This window comes from Pseudorca crassidens, chromosome 14, assembly GCF_039906515.1.
Source record: "Pseudorca crassidens isolate mPseCra1 chromosome 14, mPseCra1.hap1, whole genome shotgun sequence".
Taxonomy (NCBI): Eukaryota; Metazoa; Chordata; class Mammalia; order Artiodactyla; family Delphinidae; genus Pseudorca; species Pseudorca crassidens.
In genome coordinates this window covers 66553272-66577116 of record NC_090309.1, presented here as the reverse complement: position 1 = coordinate 66577116, position 23845 = coordinate 66553272, and the positions used below count along the sequence as shown (strand labels likewise).

The window sequence follows — 23845 nt, the reverse complement described above, 5'->3', positions numbered from 1 at the left end:
CTAAGTAGTAGATTCTTATGTCAGTTTTCATTGTAAATGTTAGTTTTAAAGGACTTGTTCCTTCTTATTTGGAGTGGTACTTTTTTTTATAAGAAGTTTCAGATTTATATAGTTATTCTTTTTTTCCATTCTACATAGTTTCTTTTTATATTTTTCTTTTCATATTTCTAACTCATGAATATTGACAATTTAGAATAAAGGTGATTATTTTCAAGCTGAAGCCTGTATTGGACATTGTTTTTTACTTAAATCATTTGAGAATTACTGTGCTAGATTTGTTGTTGCTAGTTTAGTTTTCATTTGACATGTTAGTGCATAGAAATTAGGCAGCAGTTAACAGTGAATTTGTCGCCTTGCCAGTTGACTGGATGTCCTGAGGTTTTGTGAATACTGTAACAAATTATGCTAAATGTATTAAGTACATTCATAGTATTAAATGTTCATGTTTTTAGCTAATTTTTCTAGTGTAATTATTATGGTTTGAATAGTTCTTGATGCCTTATTGGGTTTCTTTTGCAAGTTTTTATTTTATTTAAAATCCTTCTGTAGGTACAATCACATCTAGCAGTCCTACTGCCCAACCAGCTGAGGTGCTTTTGCAGGCCACACCACCCCATAGAAGAGCTCGCTCTGCTGCTTGGTCCTACATCTTTCTGCCAGAGGAGGCTTGGTGCGACCTTACCATTCACCTTCCTGCAGCAGTGCTTCTTAAAGAGATACATATCCAACCTCACCTTGCATCTCTTGCAAGTGAGTAATATTTTTTGTAAAGATCCATCATGAAAATAAACTATAATTTAGAAGCATTTAAAAAATGAGAAAAATACTTAGCAAACAGTGATTAACTTAGATACAATTTCCAGATCGCTTAATTTTGAACAGTTTTAATATAATATTTAACACTACCACCGAATCATTTCCCATCAAATGAATTGACATGGCTATTCCCCTGAAACAAATAGAGTGTGTGATGAAATTTAAACAAATATATTCTAGTTATATATTATTTTGCCTTTCCTCTTCCCTCAAATTTATGAAGCTATCTATATAGCATTAAGATAAAATGAGTTAGTTTATACAGCTGTAGACAGCAGTCTTAGTTTTTCTAGGCTGGTCCTCAGTCCTAGCTCTGTAATGTGAAATTAGCATAGATTCCCCTTCCCATTGTAAGGTAATTACATCTGCCTTAATACTTTGAATGTGATATTTTGAATATTTATGATCTTTAGATTTTTAATATTTTGAGTATCATTCAATTGATGCATTTTCATTGAATACATTTTGTTGTAACTTCGCAACGTTAAATAATTGAAAAGAATTTTTACAAAAGTTGTACATTAAAAGGAGCAGGAACTCCTTTAAGTATTCATGAAGGAATATGAAGTACTATTTTAAGTTTATGAGGGTCCCCAAATACTTTCAATATAAATATAATAATTTGTACAGAATTGTTGAAGTTGTCACAGTCATTTATCTTCATTGATTGATTCTCATTGCTATCATATGTCACTCAGTAATTTAATGAAGAACTATAGGGAATTTTGTAGACCCCTGGCATATTTGGAAGAATCAATTTTTCCACTTATTTGCAAGATTAGATTATTATACTCTAATACAGTTGTGGAATCCACACGTTAGATAAAAATAGATATAATGAATAAAATGGCAGAAGAAAAATAGACTAATGCACAGTGTTTTAGCAGGTCAAAAATAATTATATTACATGGCAAAATATAATTCAGTGTAAGACTTAGGGGATAATCTAAGATGAGGAGGAAGCTCCTTTTATTCAGAAGGAGAAAGTGGTTCATGTGAATGGTGGCTTTGGAGTGTAGCTAGAATTTGCACATAGGAATTGGGACAGGAAGGATGTTACAATGGAGAACTCTGTACATTATGAAAAATCAGTAGGTTAGGTGTTCTCCAATACAAGTGTGATTAATAATTTTGGTTTTGGATTGGAGCAGAAACTGAAGATATAGTGTGTTTCAGTGGAAATAACATAGCGTTTCGAATCAAACATGGGCTTGAATATAAAATGTGCCTTTGTTCATTTGGGGGTTTGAATTATTTAATCTCTTTGTCAGTTTGTATTGACAGATTCAAAGAGATTAAATAATGTGGATAATACTTATCTCAAAAGGTGAGATTAAATTTAAAAATTGATGTGACTTGTCTAGTTCTCAGTGTAAACCAGGAGTGTAATTGGCAAATAATAAAAGTTACTTCCTAATTTTACAGTTGAAATTAAAGTCAAAGTTCAAAGGTTGTTTTAGTTGATAGATAAATTTATTATATGGGCTTCCATGTTTGTGAGAAAGAAATTTTCCCATAACAGCTGCCAGTTATTACTTCATTGGGCCTTCTTAAATTTTAGCAGGAAATGGTTTTATTTTTAAGTTTTCTGGATGTTTGTTTAAATTTTGAAAGGCAAAAACAGATTAGGGGGCAAAAGCAATTTCTAAATTCAACTGTGTTTAAAATCATAGCAGTATGGTAGTAGTGAAATAATGAGTTTGTGAAAAAGTACTTTTTAAGTTACATTCCTCCCAATTTACAACAGTAAACCATAGCATATTAATCACCATATTGTTGGTGATAATTCTGAGTAAAGTAGAAATAATAGAGTAAGTTATTGCCTATTTTTCTTTTCTTGGAACGAATTAAGTACATGTGGATTGCATATCTTCAGTTACTCTTTTTTAGGTTAATGTTAGAATTTTTTAAATATAATTTTTATTATACTGTGAATTTCATATAATAGCTGTAAAATCAATTATGGTGAAAGTCAGTGACAAAGTATGACTTGGTGTATACATTTTCTTTTTATGAGTTCATAATGAGTATAACTGAAAGCTGTTTTACTGGGATTGCCACTAAAATATGAACTCTAGTTTACTTTTCCTTTAGTAATTGTTCAATTTTCTCTTCCTGTAGCCTGCCCATCCTCAGTGTCTGTTGAAGTAAGTGCAGATGGGGTAAATATGCTACCATTATCCACTCCTGTTGTCACAAGTGGTCTCACCTACATAAAAATTCAGCTTGTAAAAGCTGAAGTAGCTTCTGCTGTCTGCCTTAGACTTCATCGTCCACGAGATGCCAGCACATTAGGCCTTTCACAAATTAAATTACTGGGCCTCACTGCTTTTGGTACCACTTCTTCAGCAACAGTTAATAATCCTTTTCTTCCATCTGAAGATCAGGTATCCAAAACAAGGTATGTGGTTTCTCATTCTTAAGAAAAACCTTTCTGTGCTTTTCATGAAATTGTTTATACTGTGTTTTTTTTTTTTTTTTTTAGAGTTTAGGAAATTCTTTGTTCCATAGGTATCTAAGTAATATCATAATTTTATTAAGTGTAATAAAGAATAATTCTACAGAAGCAAAACCTTGAGGCTGGTTAAAATTGAGATTTATGTATGTTTAATCCTTGGGATGATCCACAATGTGGTATATGTGGGTGTGGGTTCCAGTTCTTTGGATTGTAGTCTTATGTAAGCATTTCCAAATGCCTATCCCCAAGAATACACCTGAAGCATACAAATTGATCATATAGATAGGCACCTAGCCCTATATGGTCATTCCTAAGTTGCCAGTCTGCAGAGGGTTAGATTTGAACCATACAAACTGACCAAACAAAGAAGGACCTGAATATATCCTTTAATTTACATTCTTCTGGTAACGTTTGATGGTTGAAAATTTTATAGATTGTCTTAATATAAGTTTTACCTGACAAAAAAATTTAGGATTTCTTTTTTATTCTTGAGCTGCCAAGACTTTACAGTTTTGCAATTCTGTGATCCTTTGCAGTTTATATTTATGCATATAAATATATGTATATACAAAAACATTTCCTGACTAATTAAATAAAAAGGAAGTTCATAATTCCTAAATGCTACTAGCACTTAAGTATTTTTTTATGTTATAGGGGAAACTTACTGTGTGTTTAATTCTTTATTGATGTTACAGTATTCTAAAAGTATTTTTTAACGTAGATTGGTGCTACTTACGAAATACAACATGCTGATCTTTTCGTTTTTTCTTTCTTTTTTTTTCTGCTTTATAAGTCACAAGGAATTTTTTTTTAATACATATCCTCTCCTTGTTTTTTATTTAGATTCTTTTCCCATGTAGGTCATTACCGAGTATCGAGCAGAGTTCCCTTGCTATACAGCAGGTTCTTATTAGTTATCTATTTTATATATAGTAGTGTATATATGTCAATCCCAATCTCCCAATTTATCCCTCCCCCAGCTTACCCCCTGGTAACCATAAGTTTGTTTTCTACATCCATGACTCTACTTATGTTTTGTGAATAAGTTCATTTGTACCCCTTTTTTTTAGACTCCACATATAAGTGATATTGTATGATATTTGTCTTTCTGTGTCAGACTTACTTCACTCAGTATGACAATCTTTAGGTCCATCCACAACATGCTGATCTTTGAGAAGTTTTGTTTTACCCCTGAAGTAATTTAAGCTACTTAAATTTACCCATATAGGCCATTTTGTGTTGTGTATTGCAGTATTGGATGGTTACGGTTATTACATCATTGCCTTACTCACATAAGTGATCTGGAAGGAATGATGGCCAGTGCAGCTGCACCTACTGCTAATCTGCTACAGACTTGTGCTGCCTTATTGATGTCTCCATACTGTGGAATGCATTCACCCAACATTGAGGTTGTGCTTGTAAAGATAGGACTGCAGTCCACTAGAATTGGCCTGAAGCTTATAGACATTCTTCTGAGAAATTGTGCAGCATCAGGCAGTGATCCTACAGGTGACAATTTTGATATTTTAATTTTTACATATCTGCAAAATAATGGCAGTTGAACTATGTGATATTTGTGATTACTTCTGTTTCTGAAATTAACTTCCATTATGGCTTCATTATTTTTGGAGTTTTGTTTCTGTTGTTGAAATTTACAGAAGTTATTTTTAATGAATAATTTAAGATTAAATTGAGCAAATCTTCTCATCCCATTTGCTTATTTAGCAAATTTTTCCTTTTGATTCTTTGTTGCAAGATTTGAATAGCCCTTTACTTTTTGGAAGACTGAATGGACTCTCTTCTGACTCTACGATAGATATTCTTTACCAGCTTGGGACAACTCAGGATCCTGGAACAAAAGACAGGTAGGTATGTGGTGATCTCAGTTTTCATATGAGGACACACATACACACAATCAGATGTAGTGAATGTTACTTGGAATGCTTTATTTTTCTTTTTTTAAATTAGTTTATTTATTTTTGGCTGCGTTGGGTCTTCATTGCTGCTCATGGGCTTTCTCTAGTTGCAGCGAGTGGGGGCTGTTCTTCATTGTGTTGCACGGGCTTCTCATTGTGGTGGCTTCTCATTGCAGAGCACGGGCTTCAGTAGTTGTGGCACGCGGGCTGAGTAGTTGTGGCTTGCGGGCTCTAGAGCACAGGCTCAGTAGTTGTGGTGCATAGGCTTAGCTGCTCCGCAGCATGTGGGATCTTCCCAGACTAGGGCTCAAACCCGTGTCCCCTGCATTGGCAGGTGGATTCTTAACTAGTGCACCACTAGGCAAGTCCTGGAATGCTTTCTTTTTAGATCTTTTCATAAAAGTTAAGCTTAGGTATTACTAAACATGTAGAAATATAGGAATATTGTGTCCATATTAGGTACTTGGAGTATTTTGTTAATAGCAATAATGTTTGTTTTTATTGATTACTTATTGCTATTGATTATATTATTCACGGACAACTTTTCATATACTCCTTACCCTCTTTCTCCTGCTTCCTACCACAAAATGAAACACTCTCATACCAAGTAAATAATATCTGAATGTTTCACCTAAATGTTTAGTGATCTTTTGGTATAGGTAATTTTAGGTGAGTTTTACTAGTGTAGATCTTCCTTGATGTCTTTTACCTCCAAATTGATAGGAACTCCAAGTAATTTTGAAAAATGTTTTAGTTGATAAATTTTTGAATGATACTTTGGTATTCTCTGGTTTTATGTATATCATCTGTATCTGGAGAACATATTTATAGAGTGTGTGATTCTATAAATAATAAAAATTATCTTCATACTAGAGATTGTTTCCTGAGTTAATATCCTTTGAAGTATATTGAATATTTTATATCCAATTAATATTCTTTAATATTGTTATTAGTTTGTGTTTAAAATGAAATCATTTGGTATGTTATTAAATGTCTTACTTCATAAATTATTAACAGATTATTTTTTGTGGGTGCTTACTCATTTTATAGCTATTTACCAAGTAGTTGCTATATGCTTGACATTGTGCTAATACTGGAGAGGTAAAGTTTATTGAGTCCAGCTTGTGCCCTCAGGACTGGGAAGACAGCAGTGTCACTCATAAGGGAAGATTTATGAAGGTCAGACTTAAGGGTATGAATTAGAGTGACAGACAGTGAGGGCATCTCGGAAAAATTGTTACTTAATCTCTGGTAATGTAATAGCTTTCATTTAGTTTAGGCTCATTGTTTTCAGGTTCTCTGGATTAAAAATATTTAAAGGACATATTGAACAAAGTATAATTAGTTTCAGCAGGGTAACTTTAAAATATTAAATAGGCTGACTTTCTTTCCATTAAACTTTTTGCTTTATATACACTATGTGATACCTGTATTATATTTAAAAATATACTGGAGTATTTTTGACAAAGTAAATATGAATTTATGTCAATTCATAATTGTTAATAGGATTTAAAAATACATTAAAAATATGTGCTAAATATTTTTCTAGAATAGGTTTCTTTAAATCTCTTGCGATTATTTAAAAAAATTTTTTTATCATAAGAAAATTGCATTTAAAATTATTTTCTTAGCATAAATGCAAATGTAAATATTTCAGAATGTTTCAGAACTAACATTAATGACAAGATTGTTGGCTGCTGTTTTTCTAGAAAATGTTACTCTTCTGTAATTGCCTCATCTCCCTTCTTTTTCTATGACTTGTCCTTATGTCCTGTCATACGAAATTTAAAGCATCTTACCCTTCAGTCCTTCAGGGTAGAGAGAGGGATTAAGTAGTATTATATACGTTCCAATTCCCATTTCTTTTACCCTGAAGCAGAGAATCTTGTGCTCTAAACTAGACATTTAAAAGTAAACAAAAACAAAGATAAATACAGTGTTTTAAGAACTTGACAATAAGTCTCACCTCCCACCCCCCCAAAATACAAACTCCAAAGCATTACTGCTTTAAAAAGCCTTTTGCTTTCATTTTGTGGTCTCCAGCTCTAGGGGATTGAGTGTAGAGTGGCACTTGAAAAAGAACATATGTTGGGGCTATTCTGTTGTCAGAGTGAAAGAGAGTGGGTGGCTACTACTAGTATTTAATGCTTGGGGGCCTGAGTTGTGAAACATTTCATGCTGTATTGCATGAAATTCTGCACAATGAAGAACTGGCCCCAGATCGCTGCTCTGTGGTATGTGGATTTGTTACAAGGTGAGTGAAAATTTAGAGGACAGAGTGAGTTTGTTTAAGCTGTGTATCCTGTAATTCTAGATATTTATATATTCTGTCATAAATGAGGTAAGAATCAATGATTATTTGCTGAATTAGACTTGAGTTATCTCAAACATTTTCATTGCTTAAGATTGGTAGCGTTTTGGAAAATTAGAGTTACTATGACCTTATTGATTGTATAATTCCTTTTCCCTCCTATTTTATTGATATATTAAAACTATTGAGAAAAATCAGTATATTATTCCGATAAATACATTGCTTACATGCAGTGGTGGTATTTATATGTATTAAATGTCAGCTGGAGTATAATTGGTTATTCAAATTCATCTTCTTCTTTTAAGAATTCAAGCCTTGTTAAAATGGGTCAGTGATTCTGCAAGAGTGGCTGCTATGAAAAGAAGTGGCAGGATGAGCTACATGTGTCCTAACTCTTCAACAATAGAGTATGGTCTTTTGATGCCATCTCCTTCTCACTTGCACTGTGTAGCAGCAATTCTGTGGCACAGTTACGAGCTGCTGGTAGAGTATGATTTACCAGCACTGCTAGACCGAGAGCTCTTTGAGTAAGTATGATTTGTGAAATTCTCTTTTCCCCCAGTACTAGATCACTTTAGATTTTTACTTGATGAAACAGCATTTTACATTTTTATTTATATAAAAATAATACTTCAAAAAGTACTAGTTAAGTATAATCAGTATAATTTCGAAATGATATGCTACACAAATTTAATTAATTTATCTTCAAGTTTTAAGAAGCTACATTAGTGTCATTGCTGCTTTTCCCACCTAAAATTGGAATGTTTAATATATTCTCCTGCAGGTCATAATGTTTATTCTCATCTGCAAATTTACCTGCCAGATTCTTTTATCTTTAATATGCAACTTTGGAGGGAAAGTGTAGCTAGAAATTTTGAGAGACTACTTTAGACAGTTTTTACAATTGGTGGTTTTTACTTCTTTCTAGATGGCTGTTATGATTGCTCTTTTGACAAGTAGTTTCCACTTAACCCACATTTCTTCACCATACTCAGTTAAGGCTTTGTTGAGCTGACTGCCTAATAACTGCTAAGTCTATAGCAAAATATAATAATTTATTTCTGAAGAGTTCCATGACTCTTAAAAGGTTGGCTTTTTGTCCTCTAGTTTGTCATTTTCATATTTGGTCCTATCAGTTGGCATAATCCATGACTTATTAGTGAAACTTGCTAACAGTTTTCATTTTGCAGATATGAATTAAAGCCATTAATAATGTCGAATTCAGTCTAGACATTTCTTAGGTATAAGTTTTTTAATTGTTTCTTTATGTCATTTTTTTGAGGTCACACAGAGAATGGTAGAACCATTTTGATACAGATCTCTTGGTTTTCTATACTCATTTTACAAATCTAATCTAACTTCCAATCTACTGAAGTACTTAATGATGTTTATCACAGTCTTCCTGAAACATTACAGTGTCATTATATTGAACGTCAAACTATATAATTTTCATGAAAGTGATTTCTAGTAGAAATAATTGACAAAGAGGTCATACTAAATATACGTATATATTGTTAACATGGTATCTTTTATTCCGTAGGTTACTTTTTAATTGGTCCATGTCTCTTTCCTGCAACATGGTTTTGAAGAAAGCTGTTGACAGTCTACTTTGCTCGATGTGCCACATACACCCAAGTTATTTTTCTTTGCTTATGGGCTGGATGGGAATTACCCCTCCTCCAATGCAGTGTCACCATGGACTGTCCATGACAGATGATAGCAAAAAGCAAGATCTTAGTTCATCTTTAACAGATGACTCTAAAAATGCACAAGCACCTCTTGCACTAACTGAATCACATTTGGCAACCCTTGCTTCCTCTTCTCAATCTCCAGAAGCTATCAAACAATTACTGGACTCAGGTTTGCCTTCTCTTCTTGTGAGGAGTCTGGCTAGTTTCTGTTTTAGCCACATTTCTTATTCTGAAAGCATTGCTCAATCAATAGATATTTCCCAGGACAAACTCAGGCGGCATCACGTTCCACAACAATGTAATAAGATGCCTATCACAGCAGACCTGGTTGCTCCTATTCTTAGGTTTTTGACAGAAGTTGGCAATAGCCATATTATGAAAGACTGGCTTGGTGGGTCTGAAGTCAATCCACTATGGACAGCACTTCTGTTTTTATTGTGTCACTCTGGGTCCACTTCTGGAGGACATAATTTAGGTGCACAACAGACCAGTGCAAGATCAGCTTCTCTTTCTTCAGCTGCTACAACAGGATTGACTACTCAACAGAGGACAGCAATTGAGAATGCAACTGTTGCATTCTTTCTGCAGTGCATTTCATGTCACCCTAATAATCAAAAGCTGATGGCCCAGGTAAGAGTAGAAAAACTGGCTATGTTCCAGTGTCTTATTATTTTAATGTGCTGTAACATGACACTCTTGAAATTAGCTCAGAAAGGATCATGTATTAAGGCCAGGTGATGGTGAAGTTTGGGGTTGGTTGCATTTAAGGATTTGAATTTAAACCATAATTAAAATTACTGATATCTCCTCCCTCCTCTCCTCAACTGTTACATAAATCAGTTATTCTTTCTGATGAATGATGGGCAAATTCATGGAGATTCTAGCTAAAGATCATACATTCCTCCTTTTAAAAAACTGCCCCTAATCAAAAGAACAACGCTTCAGGGACTTCCCTGGTGGTCCAGTGGCTAAGACTCCGCGCTCCCAATGCAGGGGGCCTGGGTTCGATCCCTGGTCAGGGAACTAGATCCCACATGCTGCAACTAAGAGTTCGCATGCCGCAACTAAGACCCGGCACAGCCAAATAAATACATAAATAAAAATATTAAAAACAAAAAAACAACGCTTCAGCTATTGGAACAGGATTGACCACTTGAAGGTGGCCATCAAGTGCCTCACAGCATTGAGGCATTGCATTTTATAGTAACCGGATTGTTAGAGCTGTTGATTTGCTTCTAATGAAGCAGACATTAGAATAAGTTTCAGATAGGAGACTCCTGACAAATCACATTAAAGGTATGAAAGATGATTTTCTTGTATTAAGTCCACAGAGCCAAAAATCTTGAAAGCTGGAGTTATCTGGAGCATAATTCTAGTTGCTTTTTGCCAGTTTCTGTCTGTTGAGATCTTCAGCAAGTTGTTTAAACTATAAAATGGAGATAGTAATACCTGCCTCTCAAAAGGTTTTCTTCTTTTGAGAGGATTAAATATGATCATGTATATGAAGTATCTAGCATAGAGCCTGTCTGAGACATGGTAGACACCAATAAATAGGAACCAGCTTCTATTTTTACCCCCTTATTTGATAGTGCTTATTCAGGTTAAACTATTAATGAAGGATGAGCTATCATAATTTTAGAATCTAGAAGGATGAGCTATCATAATTTTCAAAATATACTGAATGATTTAACTTTAAGAAGAGGAAGGTACTTTGTTGCATAAAGCAATTCATTATTGGGAAACTGTATCTACTTAATGTGTCTAATTTGAAAGAAATGCTTAAATTACCAATTTTAACCAAGTCCTTGAATACGGACATTTCACAATTTGGTTTGTGCCTGTGGGTAGTATGAAACTTTGTGTTCCATTGTCTTCTGGCCTAATAATCATCACTTAGCTTCTTGTTAAGGCTTTGTTTTATATTTTTAATATATTTTTTCAAAATTTTTGTTGTATTGTAACCACATTGATATTGACTGAAGTTAAAATTAAGTTGGTTTTGCTGGGTATTTATTATGTGAAAACCCTGTAGTAGTAACTTCTCTCATCCACAGAAATTTGTATTTCACTTTTAACTTTTTGTCTACTTCCATATAATCTTTAATTGCTGATTTGATGAATTCAAATACACTTATTAATCCACATTTTAAATTTCCTCTTTGTTCTTTAAAATATAAAGCTGCAAGTAAATACCTCATTTAACTTTTTAAATCTCTCACTTTGCCAGGTTCTGTGTGAACTATTTCAGACATCTCCTCAAAGAGGGAACCTTCCAACATCAGGGAACATTTCAGGGTTTGTACGTAGATTATTTTTGCAACTGATGTTAGAGGATGAGAAAGTGACAATGTTTCTTCAGTCTCCCTGCCCAGTGAGTATTTAACAATTAAATTAAATCTTTATGATGAGCTGTGTGTAAAAATATTTTATGTTTTCATGTCAGAGCTTTCAGTTATCTCTGTTCTAATTTCTAATGAAATGAAATGAAATTAGAAATCAGAGGTTGTGCTAGCAAAGTGAAACTAGCACAACCTTTATACTTAAGCATAGGACTTAAAAATCTCAGCTAACCCTCTCTGTCCAAAATAACCTAGTTGTAACTTGCCATGGATAGTATAATTTGATTTGGGGGGTGGGATTGACAGATTATTAGGTACAATAGTGCTAATGCAAAGTATGATGAACAAATCGCATGGCAGACATGCCACATTTGAAGAAATATATAAAATAAACTCTTTACATTTTTGTATGCATTACTGAATTGTTTTTTTATGCTTCTGAAATTGTTATATAATGATATACATTTCAAAAAAACCTTCTTAATTTCTTTTAAATTTATTTCCAGCTGTACAAGGGTAGAATTAATGCTACTAGCCATGTCATCCAGCATCCAATGTACGGAGCAGGCCACAAGTTCCGTACACTTCATTTGCCAGTCTCAACAACATTATCGGAAGTTCTTGACAGAGTGTCAGGCAAGTCACATTTAAATATTTGTGTTTCTTTAACTTCATGTTAGATGTATATAGGAATTTTATTATTTTTATAACTTTATTGCGTTCACTCACTCACCAACCATTTAATGACTAGAAAAGGTCAAGGTAGCTTCACATTTAGAAGCATGATGCAGTGGACAAAATGTACAATACATTCCAGCACCTGTAATTCTTTTGCTGTGATGTTTGTTATGTGTAGTAATGACAGAATGGGCAGCTGGAAATGTAGACAAGCTGTGGGAAGCCATTGATGGAATTTTCTCATGATAAACCATCAGGCTGTGTTTTTTTGATTTTTTGTTTTTTTTTTTGTGGTACGCGGGCCTCGCACTGTTGTGGCCTCTCCCGTTGCGGAGCACAGGCTCCGGACGCGCAGGCTCAGCGGCCATGGCTCACGGGCCCAGCCGCTCCGCGGCATGTGGGATCTTCCCTGACCAGGGCACGAACCCTTGTCCCCTGTATCAACAGGCGGACTCTCAACCACTGCGCCACCAGGGAAACCCTGGGCTGTTTTATAGTAGATGAATTACAGTGTATTAGGTTGCATGACAGAATTCTAAGTAATAAACATTTACTAAATCTAGGGGAGAAATGAGTGGTCAGTAGGTAGAATCAGCTGGTGACCTTATTGTTTATAACAGTGAAGAAAGCAGAGAGCACGTTTCCCCTAAGTTTTTCAAGAGCTCTCCAATGATACCTTTAAACAGGATATAAATTATTAAAGTAAAAGCATTTTTTTGAGGTAGAATACAAATTGACTGGTTAGTTTGGGTTTATTGCCTCTCAGAAATCCTAATCAGTGATGAATTCATTGAGCATCTGCTCTGTGTAAACACAGTAATTTCTTCTAGGGATGTAAAAGTGAGCAGGACATATATTCTACCTCTCAAAGTATTTATGATCTTTTGTATGTTGTCAGAATAAAAAATAAACTGAAAATTTTAAATGTTTGCATTTTAATTTAAATATAAGTCAGTGTGTTTCTATCTGTATACATTAGAGGGGGTACGTAAGTCTTTAAGCAACACTGATAACTGAAAGAAGTTAGGAGTATCCAGAAAAAAAACTGGCGCTATTTGTTAGTTGGAAATAGAAATCAAAACTTAGAATAAAAGACTGAGTTGAAGAGATTTGGGAGTTGTTACCATACATACGTACATAGATGGTAAGTTAAACCACGTGAACAGATATGATCACTTTGAGAAAATAACGTAGAAAAGATTCTTTACCAGTTTTAGACACTGCATCTAACAGAAATGTGTGCATAAAATTATAATACTTTCCTACATTTTTACATGTTATACAGTAAAATATTAGAATATATTATAAATGTGTAACAGTTTTTTCTTATTTGAAAATGTCCACCTTACCTGTTACAGCTAAACTTTTGTGAAAATTTGACTTTGAAACTTTTTTCTAAATTTCAATTTTCTGAAATTGTGCCTTCTACATGATGAAGAAAAACTTTAAAATTAATTAATTGAAGGAAGGAAGTGGGGAAGAGTACTAAACTTCAATTTTTGAGATTTCATGCATTAACTTGATAATGGAAAAGTATAGACATAGTACAAAATAATTGGAAATTTAACATTTTTATTTATCTTTAAATGAATACTATTTTCTAAAATGTCATGGTCTGTCATTTAGGATATTTAACAAAATAGTTCCCTTTATTAACTAAAAATTAACAAATAAAACATATTGCTGTGGAAGAATAGTACATCCTAGTAAAAAGTCCAACAAAGTTATCCTGAGCAAATATCCGCAATTTCTAAGTGCTGAGTTTAACCTGAGTTTAGCAATGCTTTGGTACTTTAAGGTGTATTTGTGATATTTAGCCATATCTTAGGATATCTTAACATGTGCATGTGTATTTTATTAACATGTATGAAAACAAGTAATCCAAAATTATTCAAGCCATCCTTTTACCCACTGCCTATAGCTTTCGACTATACTGCTTTCAAATAATAAAGGTTATGTGTCTTTTTTTTAAAATTCTATTATTGTTTTTAAGCAATTTGATTATTATTATCATCAAATAATATACCTTGTAGTTATCTTCATGTTTCTTATGATTTGAGTTTTTGGACATGAATCTGTGTGGGTGTATAAATTTCATCAAATTTGGAAATTTTTTGGCTATTAGTTTCTCAAATATATTCTGTCTCCCCGTCACTCTCCTCTCTTTTGGTGATTCCAGTTACACATTTATGAGGCCTCTTGAAGTTGTTTCACAACTCACTGAAGCTTTGTTCCTTTTTCCCCCCCATTTTCCCCCTGTATTTAAAAAAAATTATTTTTTTTTACAACTTTATTGGAGTATAAGTGCTTTACAATGATGTGTTAGTTTCTGCTTTATAACAAAGTGAATCAGTTATACATATACGTATGTTCCCATATCTCTTCCCTCTTGCGTCTCCCTCCCTCCCACCCTCCCTATCCCAACCCTCTAGGTGGTCGCAAAGCACCGAGCTGATCTCCCTGTGCTATGCGGCTGCATCCCACTAGCTATCTATTTTACATTTGGTAGTGTATATATGTCCATGCCACTCTCTCGCTTTGTCACAGCTTACCCTTCCCCCTCCCCATACCCTCAAGTCCATTCTCTAGTAGGTCTGTCTTACCCCTAGGTTCTTCATGACATTTTTTTTTTCTTAGATTCCATATATATGTGTTAGTGTACAGTATTTGTCTTTCTCTTTCTGACTTACTTCACTCTGTATGACAGCCTCTAGGTCCATCCACCTCATTACAAATAGCTCAATTTCGTTTCTTTTTATGGCTGAGTAATATTCCATTGTATATATGTGCCACATCTTCTTTATCCATTCATCCAATGATGGACACTTAGGTTGTTTCCATCTCCGGGCTATTGTAAATAGAGCTGCAATGAACATTTTGGTACATGACTCTTTTTGAATTATGGTTTTCTCAGGGTATATGCCCAGTAGTGGGATTGCTGGGTCATATGGTAGTTCTATTTGTAGTTTTTTAAGGAACCTCCATACTGTTCTCCATAGTGGCTGTACCAATTCACATTCCCACCAGCAGTGCAAGAGTATTCCCTTTTCTCCACACCCTCTCCAGCATTTATTGCTTCTAGATTTTTTGATGATGGCCATTCTGACTGGTGTGAGATGATATCTCATTGTAGTTTTGATTTGCATTTCTCTAATGATTAATGATGTTGAGTATTCTTTCATGTGTGTTCGTTGGCAATCTGTATATCTTCTTTGGAGAAATGTCTGTTGAGGTATTCTGACCATTTTTGGGTTGGGTTGTTTGTTTTTTTATTATTGAGCTGCATGAGCTGCTTATAAATTTTGGAGATGAATCCTTTGTCAGTTGCTTCATTTGCAAATATTTTCTCTTATTCTGAGGGTTGTCTTTTGGTCTTCTTTATGGTTTCCTTTGCTATGCAAAAGCTTTGAAGTTTTATTAGGTCCCATTTGTTTATTTTTGTTTTTATTTCCATTTCTCTAGGAGGTGGGTCAAAAAGGATCTTGCTGTGATTTATGTCATAGAGTATTCTGCCTATGTTTTCCTCTAAGAGTTTGATAGTTTCTGACTTTACATTTAGGTCTTTAATCCATTTTGAGCTTATTTTTGTGTATGCTATTAGGGAGTGATCTAATCTCATACTTTTACATGTACCTGTCCAGTTTTCCCAGCAACACTTATTGAAGAGGCTGTCCTTTCTCAACTGTACTTTCCTGCCTCCTTTATCAAAGATAAGGTGATCATATGTGTGTGGGTTTATCTCTGGGCTTTCTATCCTGTTCCATTGATATATTTTTCTTTTTTTGTGCCAGTATCATACTGTCTTGATTACTGTAGCTTTGTAGTATAGTCTGAAGTCAGGGAGCCTGATTCCTCCAGCTCCGTTTTTCATTCTCAAGATTGCTTTCGCTATTCGGGGTCTTTTGTGTTTCCAAACAAATTGTGAAATTTTTTGTTCTAGTTCTGTGAAAAATGCCAGTGGTAGTTTGATAGGGATTGCATTGAATCTGTAGATTGCTTTGGGTAGTAGAGTCATTTTCACAATGTTGATTCTTCCAATCCAAGAACATGGTATATCTCTCCATCTATTTGTATCATCTTTAATTTCTTTCATCAGTGTCTTATAGTTTTCTGCATACAGGTCTTTTGTCTCCTTAGGTAGGTTTATTCCTAGATATTTTATTCTTTTTGTTGCAATGATAAATGGGAGTGTTTTCTTGATTTCACTTTCAGATTTTTCATCATTAGTGTATAGGAATGCCAGAGATTTCTGTTCATTAATTTTGTATCCTGATACTTTACCAAATTCATTGATTAGCTCTAGTAGTTTTCTGGTAGCATCTTTAGGATTCCCTATGTATAGTATCATGTCATCTGCAAACAGTGACAGCTTTACTTCTTCTTTTCCGATTTGGATTCCTTTTATTTCCTTTTCATCTCTGATTGCTGTGGCTAAAACTTCCAAAACTATGTTGAATAAGAGTGGTGAGAGTGGGCAACCTTGTCTTGTTCGTGATCGTAGTGGAAATGCTTTCAGTTTTTCACCATTGACGATGATGTTGGCTGTGGGTTTGTCATATATGGCCTTTATTATGTTGAGGAAAGTTCCCTCTATGCCTCCTTTCTGCAGGGTTTTTATCATAAATGGGTGTTGAATTTTGTCAAAAGCTTTCTCTGCATCTATTGAGCTGAACGTATGGTTTTTCTCCTTCAGTTTGTTAATATGGTGTATCACATTGATTGATTTGCATATATTGAAGAATCCTTGCATTCCTGGAATAAACCCCACTTGACCATGGTGTATGATCCTTTTAATGTGCTGTTGGATTCTGTTTGCTAGTATTTTGTTGAGGATTTTTGCATCTATGTTCATCAGTGATATTGGCCTGTAGTTTTCTTTCTTTGTGACATCCTTGTCTGATTTCGCTATCAGGGTGATACCAGGGTGATGGTGGCCTCATAGAATGAGTTTGGGAGTGTTCCTCCCTCTGCTATATTTTGGAAGAGTTTGAGAAGGATACGTGTTAGTTCTTCTCTAAATGTTTGATAGAATTCGCCTCTGAAGCCATCTGATCCTGGGCTTTTGTTTGTTGGAAGATTTTTAATCACAGTTTCAATTTCAGTGCTTGTGATTGGTCTGCTCATATTTTCTATTTCTTCCTGATTCAGTCTTGGCAGGTTGTGCCTTTCTAAGAATTTGTCCATTTCTTCCAGGTTGGCCATTTTATTGGCATAGAGTTGCTTGTAGTAATCTCTCATGATCTTTTGTATTTCTGCAGTGTCAGTTGTTACTTCTCCTTTTTCATTTCTAATTCTATTGATTTGAGTCTTCTCCATTTTTTTTCTTGATGAGTCTGGCTAATGGTGTATCAATTTTGTTTATCTTCTCAAAGAACCAGCTTTTAGTTTTATTGATCTTTGCTATTGTTTCCTTCATTTCTTTTTCATTTATTTCTGATCTGATTTTTATGATTTCTTTCCTTCTGCTAACTTTGGGGGTTTTTTTGTTCTTCTTTCTCTAATTGCTTTAGGTGCAAGGTTAGGTTGTTTATTCGAGATGTTTCCTGTTTCTCAAGGTAGGATTGTATTGCTATAAACTTCCCTCTTAGAACTGCTTTTGCTGAATCCCATAAGTTTTGGGTCGTCGTGTCTCCATTGTCATTTGTTTCTAGGTATTTTTTTATTTCCTCTTTGATTTCTTCAGTGATCACTTCGTTATTAAGTAATGTATTGTTTAGCCTCCATGTGTTTGTATTTTTTACAGATCTTTTCCTGTAATTGATGTCTAGTCTCATAGCATTGTGGTCGGAAAAGATACTTGATACAATTTCAATTTTCTTAAATTTACCAAGGCTTGATTTGTGACCCAAGATATGATCTATCCTGGAGAATGTTCCATGAGCACTTGAGAAAAATGTGTATTCTGTTGTTTTTGGATGGAATGTCCTATAAATATCAATTAAGTCCATCTTGTTTAATGTATCATTTAAACCTTGTGTTTCCTTATTTATTTTCATTTTGGATGATCTGTCCATTGGTGAAAATGGGGTGTTAAAGTCCCCTACCATGAATGTGTTCCTGTCGATTTCCCCTTTTATGGCTGTTAGTATTTGCCTTATGTATTGAGGTGCTCCTATTATGGGGGCATAAGTATTTACAATTGTTATAACTTCTTCTTGGATCGATCCCTTGATCATTATGTAGTGTCCTTCTTTGTCTCTTCTAATAGTCTTTATTTTAAAGTCTGTTTTGTCTGATACGAATATTGCTACTCCAGCTTTCTTTTGGTTTCCATTTGCATGGAATATCTTTTTCCGTTCCCTTACTTTCAGTCTGTATGTGTCTCTAGGTCTGAAGTGGGTCTCTTGTAGACAGCATATACATCGGTCTTGTTTTTGTATCCATTCAGCCAATCTGTGTTTTGGTGGGAGCATTTAGTCATTTACATTTAAGGTAATTATCGATATGTATGTTCCTAGTCCCATTTTCTTAATTGTTTTGGGTTCGTTATTGTAGGTCTTTTCCTTCTCTTGTGTTTCTTGCCTAGAGAAGTTCCTTTAGGATTTGTTGTAAAGCTGGTTTGGTGGTGTTGAACTTCTCAGCTTTTGCTTGTCTGTAAAGGTTTTAATTTCTCCATCAAATCTGAATGAGATCATTGCTGGGTAGAGTAATCTTGGTTGTAGGTTTTTCTCCTTCATCACTTTATATGTCCTGCCAGTCCCTTCTGGCTTGCAAAGTTTCTGCTGAAAGATTAGCTGTTAACCTTATGGGGATTCCCTTGTGTGTTATTTGTTTTTTTTCCCTTGCTGCTTTTAATATGTTTTCTTTGTATTTAATTTTTGACAGTTTGATTAATATGTCTTGGCATATTTCTCCTTGGATTTATCCTGTATGGGACTCTTTGTGCTTCCTGGACTTAATTAACTATTTCCTTTCCCATCTTATGTAAGTTTTCAACTATAATCTCTTCAAATGTTTTCTCAGTCCCTTTCTTTTTCTCTTCTTCTTCTGGATCCCCTGTAATTCAAATATTGGTGCGTTTAATGTTGTCCCAGAGGTCTCTGAGACTGTCCTCAGTTCTTTTCATTGTTTCTTCTTTGTTCTGCTCTGCAGTAATTATTTCCACTATTTTATCTTCCAGGTCACTTATCCGTTCTTCTGCCTCAGTTATTCTGCTATTGATCCCATCTAGAGTATTTTTAATTTCGTTTATTGTGTTGTTCATCGTTGTTTGTTTCATCTTTAGTTCTTCTAGGTCCTTGTTAAATGTTTCTTGCATTTTGTCTATTCTATTTCCAAGATTTTGGATCATCTTTACTATCATTATTCTGAATTCTTTTTCAGGTAGACTGCCTATTTCCTCCTCATTTGTTAGGTCTGGTGGGTTTTTATCTTGCTCCTTCATCTGCTGTGTATTTTTCTGTCTTCTCATTTTGCTTATCTTACTGTGTTTGGGGTCTCCTTTTTGCAGGCTGCAGGTTTGTAGTTCCCGTTGTTTTTGGTGTCTGTCCCCAGAGGCTAAGGTTGGTTCAGTGGGTTGTGTAGGCTTCCTGGTGGAGGGGACTAGTGCCTGTGTTCTGGGGGATGAGGCTGGATCTTGTCTTTCTGGTGGGCAGGTCCACGTCTGGTGGTGTGTTTTGGGGTGTCTGTGGACTTACTATGATTTTAGGCAGCCTCTCTGCTAATGTGTAGGGTTGTGTTCTTGTCTTGCTAGTTGTTTGGCATAGGGTGTCCAGCACTGTAGCTTGCTGGTTGTTGAGTGAAGCTCGGTGCTGGTGTTGAGATGGAGATCTCTGGGAGATTTTCGCTGTTTAATATTGGTGGAGGTGGGAGGTCTCTTGTGGACCAGTGTCTTGAAGTTGGCTCTCCCACCTCAGAGGCACAGCACTGACTCCTGGCTGCAGCACCAAGAGCCTTTAATCCACACGGCTGAGAATAAACGGGAGAGAAAGAAAGAAAGAAAGGAAGGAAGGAAGGATGGAAGGAGGGAGGGAGGGAGGGAAGGAAAGAAAGAAGATAAAATAAAATAAAGTAAGATAAAATAAAGTTATTAAAATAAAGAATAATTATTAAGAAAAAAATGTTTTTAAAGAAAAAAATAACGCACGGATAGAACCCTCGGACAAATGGTGGAAGCAAAGCTATACAGACAAAATCTCACACAGAAGCATGCACATACACACTCACAAAAAGAGGAAAAGGGGAAAAAATCATAAATCTTGCTCTCAGTCCACCTCCTTAATTTGGGATGATTGGTTGTCTGTTCAGGTATTCCACAGATGCAGGGTATATCGAGTTGATTGTGGAGCTTTAATCCGCTGCTTCTGAGGCTGCTGGGAGAGATTTCCCTTTCTCTTCTTTGTTCGCACAGCTCCCGGGGCTCAGCTTTGGATTTGGCCCTGCCTCTGCGTGTAGGTCGCTGGAGGGCGTCTGTTCTTCGCTCAAACAGGACGGGGTTAAAAGAGCAGCTGCTTTGGGGACTCTGGCTCACTCAGGCCAGAGGGAGAGAGGGGCACGGAGTGCGCGGCGAGCCTGCGGCGGCAGCGTAACATTGCACCAGCCTGAGGCGCGCCGTGCGTTCTCCCGGGGAAGTTGTCCCTGAATTCTGGGACCCTGGCAGTGGCGGGCTGCACAGCCTCCCCGGAAGGGAGGTGTGGATAGTGACCTCTGCTCGCATACAGGCTTCTTCGTGGCAGCAGCAGCAGCCTTAGCGTCTCATGCCCGCCTCTGGGGTCCGTGCTTTTAGCCGCGGCTCACGCCCGTCTCTGGAGCTCCTTTAAGCAGCGCTTTTAATCCCCTCTCCTCTCGCACCAGGAAACAAAGAGGCAAGAAAAAGTCTCTTGCCTCTTCGGCAGGTCCAGACTTTTCCCGGCCGGCTAGCCGTGGTGCACTAACCCCCTACTGGCTGTGTTCACGTTGCCAACTCCAGTTCTCTCCCTGCGCTGCGACCGAAAACCGAGCCTCAGCTCCCACCGCCACCCGCCCCGGCGGGTGAGCAGACAATCCTCTCGGGCTGGTGAGTGCCGCTCGGCACTGATCCTCTGTGTGGGAATCTCTCCGCTTTGCCCTCTGCACCCCTGTTGCTGCGCTCTCCTCCGCGGCTCCGAAGCTTCCCCCCTCCGCCAGCTGCAGTCTCCGCCCGCGAAGGGGCTTCCTAGTATGTGGAAACCTTTCCTCCTTCACAGCTCCCTCCCACTGGTGCAGGTCCTGTCCCTATCCTTTTGTCTCTGTTTATTCTTTTTTCTTTTGCCCTACCCATGTACGTGGGGGAGTTTCTTGCCTTTTGGGAGGTCTGAGGTCTTCTGCCAGCGTTCAGTAGGTGTTCTGTAGGAGTCGTTCCACGTGTAGATGTATTTCTGGTGTATTTGTGGGGAGGAAGGTGATCTCCGCGTCTTACTCTTCCACCATCTTTCCCTCATCCGCTCTAAAATTTTTGATAATTTATATTGTTCTATCTTCAAATTGACTTCAGTATCTAATCTGCTGGAAGTTATATCGGGTTCTTTTCTATATATGTCCTTCTCTTTATTTAAAGTGTACAAGCTTTCTTCTAGTGTCTTGATTTTTTGTTTTTTGTTTGTTTGCTTTGGTCGCACCGCTCGGCCCACGGGATCTTAGTTCCCTGACCAGGGATTGATTCCGTGCCCTGTGGAGTGGAAGCACGGAGCCTTAACCACTGCCAGGGAAGTCCCTAGTGTCTTGAATATATTGATCTGTTTATGTAGATTTTTTTTTTCATTGTGGATTGTGTGTTACTGCTTTTTTGTGTGTGTGTGGTACGCGGGCCTCTCACTGTTGTGGCCTCTCCCGTTGCGGAGCAAAGGCCCCAGACGCGCAGGCTCAGCAGCCATGGCTCACGGGCCCAGCCACTCCGCAGCATGTGGGATCTTCCCGGACTGGGGCACGAACCCGCATCCCCTGCATCAGCAGGCGGACTCTCAACCACTCCGCCACCAGGGAAGCCCCTGCTTTTTTAATTTGCCTAGAAAATTTCGTTGGTTGCTAGACAATGTGATTTTTACTTTTCTGGGTGGTGGATATTTTTGTATTCTAATAAATTTTTTTTATTTCTTTCTGAGATGTAGTTATGTTACTTAAAAGCAGAACGTTACTTTTAGGACCAGCTTTTAATAAGCTTTATTAGGTGGGACCAGAGCAGCTGTTAATTTAGAGCAGAACTTACTGTGATGATGGTAATATTTTATAATCCTATACTATCTAGTGCAGTAGCTTTTAAGCATATAGAATGTGTCTGGTGAGACTAAGGAACTAATGTTTTAATTTTACTGGACTTACTTTTAAGGAGGTACTGTATTGGAATAGAAGCACAGTACCACATTTGAAAAGAGAGGTCTGGGGTTAATTTGGCCCCACTGCTGAGGTTATACTCTTCTGATAATTCTGTTCGAAATTCACTAGGCATTGGGAATACTAAGTATTCCAGCCCTCATTTTAGAACCTGGGATTCATCCCCTTGCTACTTTTTTTTTTTTTTTAAATATTGATTTATTTTATTTATTTATTTTTTGGCTGTGTTGGGTCTTAGTTGCGGCGTGCAGGATCTTTCTTTGCAGCACACGGGCTCTTCGTTGTGGCGTGCGGGCTTCTCTCTAGTTGTGCTGTGCGGGTTTTCTCTCTAGTTGTGGCTTGCGGGCTTCAGGGCGCGTGGACTCTGTGGCACGCGAGCTCAGTAGTTGTGGCGCACGGGCTTAGTTGCCCCACGGCATGTGAGATCTTAATTCCCCGACCAGGGATTGAACCAGCGTTCCCTGCCTTGCAAGGTGGACTCTTTTTTTTTTTTTTAAATTTATTTATTTATTTATATTTGGCTGCGTTGGGTATTCGCTGCTGCACACGGGCTTTCTCTAGTTGCGGTAAGTGGGGGCCACTCCTCGTTGCAGTGCGCGGGCTTCTCATTGTGGTGCCTTCTCTTGTTGCGGAGCACAGGCTCTAGGCACGCGGGCTTCAGTAGTTGTGGCTCGCGGGCTCCAGAGCGCAGCCTCAGCAGTTGTGGCGCATGGGCTCAGTTGCTCCGTGGCATTTGGGATCCTCCCAGACCAAGGAACCTGCGTCTCCCGCATTGGCAGGCAGATTCTTAACCGCTGCGCCACCACGGAAGCCCACAAGGTGGATTCTTTACCACTGGACCACCAGGGGAGTCCCTGCTTGCTACTTTTTAAAATATTTTCCTTGCCCTTTAGGTGGTTTCCTTGTGTGTGATGCCTGTCAGTATGCATTCCAGATTAGAGGAGACCCTCTATAGATCACTGGGGCTCACTCTCTGTGCAGATCTCTCCTCGTTGGCACTGTGCCCTGTGAACTGCAGCCAAACCTGCCTTTGTCTTCCTGGACTCCCATCTCTGTATCTTCACCTTGAGTGATGCCTCGGTTGTGCTGAGCTGTGGTCTGGGAAATTGCGGGAAATAAGCTGGTGCAATCCTAGTGCTTACTTCATTTGTTTCCATTCACCCAGGAATCACTGTCCTGCCTTCCTGATGCCCAGTATCTGAAAACTTTATTTCATATATTTTCCTAATTTTTAGTTATTTCAGGTAGGACAGTAATCTGGTCTTTGTTATTTCATTTTGGCCACAGGTGGAAATCCAAACCAGAACAATTTTAAGCAGTAAATTGAGCAAAGTCTTTCTCAGTGATAC

At 37.0% G+C, this 23845-nt stretch overlaps 1 protein-coding gene across 9 annotated transcripts in view; it reads left to right on the top strand.

Moving 5' to 3' along the window:
- The window catches only part of BIRC6 (baculoviral IAP repeat containing 6), a 237804-nt gene that overhangs the window by 133041 nt on the left and 80918 nt on the right, over positions 1-23845 (top strand). For all 9 annotated transcript variants that reach the window (XR_010934089.1, XM_067703312.1, XM_067703310.1 and 6 more), the window contains 8 exons: positions 550-750; positions 2938-3217; positions 4527-4783; positions 5031-5139; positions 7807-8028; positions 9042-9822; positions 11420-11563; positions 12038-12167. Coding sequence is in view for 8 of the 9 variants with exons in the window: in XM_067703312.1 (XP_067559413.1) it covers positions 550-750; positions 2938-3217; positions 4527-4783; positions 5031-5139; positions 7807-8028; positions 9042-9822; positions 11420-11563; positions 12038-12167 (2124 nt within the window). In the remaining variant the exon portion in view is untranslated. The remainder of the gene's footprint in view (positions 1-549; positions 751-2937; positions 3218-4526; positions 4784-5030; positions 5140-7806; positions 8029-9041; positions 9823-11419; positions 11564-12037; positions 12168-23845) is intronic.